At 45.8% G+C, this 2,420-nt stretch overlaps 1 protein-coding gene across 1 annotated transcript in view; it reads right to left on the bottom strand.

The window, feature by feature from the left end:
• Positions 1-479: 479 nt before the first annotated feature.
• LOC109541724 (locomotion-related protein Hikaru genki) overlaps positions 480-2,420 on the bottom strand; it is a 4,421-nt gene continuing 2,480 nt past the window's right edge. Inside the window, exons 7-10 of the mRNA XM_048669881.1 lie at positions 1,694-1,837; positions 1,421-1,642; positions 1,168-1,359; positions 480-1,113 (exon numbers count right to left, since the gene is read on the bottom strand). Of these exons, the coding sequence (XP_048525838.1) occupies positions 911-1,113; positions 1,168-1,359; positions 1,421-1,642; positions 1,694-1,837 (761 nt within the window). The 3' untranslated portion in view covers positions 480-910. The remainder of the gene's footprint in view (positions 1,114-1,167; positions 1,360-1,420; positions 1,643-1,693; positions 1,838-2,420) is intronic.

Raw genomic sequence — 2,420 nt, 5'->3', positions numbered from 1 at the left:
AATCAGTATTTGTGTGTTATTAAAATCAAAATTATGCAACTTCTGTTGTGCATGCTGTGCTAATGCTGTACCATTTTCGTTATTTTACGAACATAAGTATAGCCTAAGAAAAAGTAACGAAAATGGTACAGCATTAGCACAGCATGGACAACAGAAGCTGCATAATTTTGATTTTGATAACACACAAATACTGAATAACGAGAGCAATTATAATAAGAGAAGAGTCCATGAAATGATACAGATTAAAAAACATAACAATGCTAAGGCCTAATTAATTTTAGAACGTTTTAAAGTTTGCAATGGTGATGTATTTTAATATGTGATATGATGAGGCTGTTGACGAACTGTGGCTGTTTTTTAAATTAATGAAATTTTTTTTAAACTATCGGTTATTTTAGAAAAACTGATGATGGTGGAAAAATACACCRAAACGTATTTYGATTAAYAAATAGAGACAATAAATGACTGAAACCCAGGAATAGATTTGATTTGGAGTTTTTATTAATGTCCTAACGGGGCTACTGGCTCTAGAATCTACCTATTGAACATGCAAAAATTGCAAAAGAGGGGCTTTGTGGCGTCCAATTGTTCTGCCGCTCGGGTTGATCAGTGAAACGTGACTAGAATCCCACTGAATTCCATCGGTTCGGTTGCTGACGCGAATTTGTCCGGGAGTGAAGTTTTTTTCCGTTAAACCACAGGTACTGAGTGAAGAGACTAAAGGTTAGTTGTCTGAGCATTTGCCAATTTCGTCTGGATTTTTTTAGATGTTCAGTTTAAGAGTCTAGGGAGGGAACGTGCAGTCAGTGTTTTGGCCAAATGGAGTGCCCCAAGCCTTATTTGTCCTGGCAAGAGGAAAATGATGGTCTGATAAAACCTCAGGCCACAAAACGTGGGGGGCAAAAACCCCTTAAATCTGGTCGTAACTGGTGCAGTTGGGCAGCGGCGCATCCCAGCGCCCGTCCGGCAGACAGCGGACGCGTTGCTGATCCATTCGGGACTCGAATCCGGGATTGCAGGACACCTGCAGCTCGTCGCCGGGCTCGTAGGCAAATTTGGTGGGCATCACCAGGCCGTTGTCCGGGTCCCCCAGGTAGGGACAGCGCGGTTTGCCTGCGGGCAGAACGGTTTCAAAACCCCCATTAACACGGCCGGGAGGGTGCGTACAGAAGGGCGGCGGGTGGCTCCAGAAGCCGGTTTCCGTGCAGATGATGCTGGCCTCCCCTTCGAGCAGATGCGCCCCTTTGCAGGCGAACTGCACCAAACTGCCCACCGCGTAACGCTCCCCGTCCATTCCAGGACTTTCTGACTGGATCAGGTGGCCGTTGATGGGTAGAACTGGGGGCGGGCATTGCACAGCTAAAACCATTAAAAACTTTGTCAGTTTCAGAGTTTGATTGTTGGACGGCAGTGGACATACGCAAGCACTTGGGGAGCCGTCCGCTCCAATTTCCGCTGATCTCGCACTCAAGCCCAGGCGGGCCCAGCAGCTTGTAGCCCCAAGCGCAACTGAAAATCGCCCGGCCCCCGTAGCTGTTGTTGTGCTCCTCCAGCTGCAAGTGGGGCTCCTCCAGTCCCCCAGGGGCGTGCAAGGACGGACACTGAACTGGCTCGCACTTTGGGACGTCCGCCGACCATTTTCCTGCCAGATGCCCATAGTTTACCTACTTGAGCTGAAGGAGTGGGCACTTACCAGAGGCCTGGCAGGTGAGATTGGGGGCGCCGCTCACTAAGTACCCAAGCGGGCAGTGGAAGATGGCCTTGTTCCCCAACCGGGTGCCCTCCACCCTTACGGTGAGATGGATGCCGCGCACCGAAATGGGGTCGCACGTAATCGCTGCAGGAAAAACATAAAAGACGTTAAAGAAAAATTGCACATTTTGAAACATTTTTCCGTGGCTGAAGCTTAAATGGTGCGCAGCGTTGAAGATAGTTAGAAGAAAATCGTGAAGGTTTAACTATGACTGAGAAACGAAAAAGATAAAAATTCGTATAAAGCGATTGGAAAATGAAAAACCTTCCAAGTGTGAATGTTTTGTTGAAAGCATCTGAGCGGAGCGAAGAATTCACTATTGCAACCTATAAAAATCAAATATTCAGAAGATTTGGACTCAGTTTCAGCTTGTTGAGTCACAAGCAAACTAAGCTTCCTGAAGACTTTAAAGAAAAATTGCACATTTTCAAACATGTTTCCTTGTATGAAGCTTCACTTGGAATATTTCGTGCGACAAGCCAACGGAAGCGCGGCGTTTAAGATAGTTAGAAGAAAATCGTGTAGGTTTAACTATGACTGAGAAACGAAAAAGATAAAAATTCGTATAAAGCGATTGGAAAATGAAAAACCTCCCACGTGTGAATGTTTTGTTGAACGCAACTGAGCGGAGCGAAGAATTCACTATTGCAACCTATAAAAAATCAAA

The sequence above is a fragment of the Dendroctonus ponderosae genome, unplaced genomic scaffold (genome assembly GCF_020466585.1).
Source record: "Dendroctonus ponderosae isolate FM_Combo_2020 unplaced genomic scaffold, Dpon_F_20191213v2 Dpon_F_20191213_9, whole genome shotgun sequence".
Lineage (NCBI taxonomy): Eukaryota > Metazoa > Arthropoda > Insecta > Coleoptera > Curculionidae > Dendroctonus > Dendroctonus ponderosae.
Note: the sequence above shows the minus strand (reverse complement) of the source record. Positions and strands in the feature narration are given on the sequence as shown.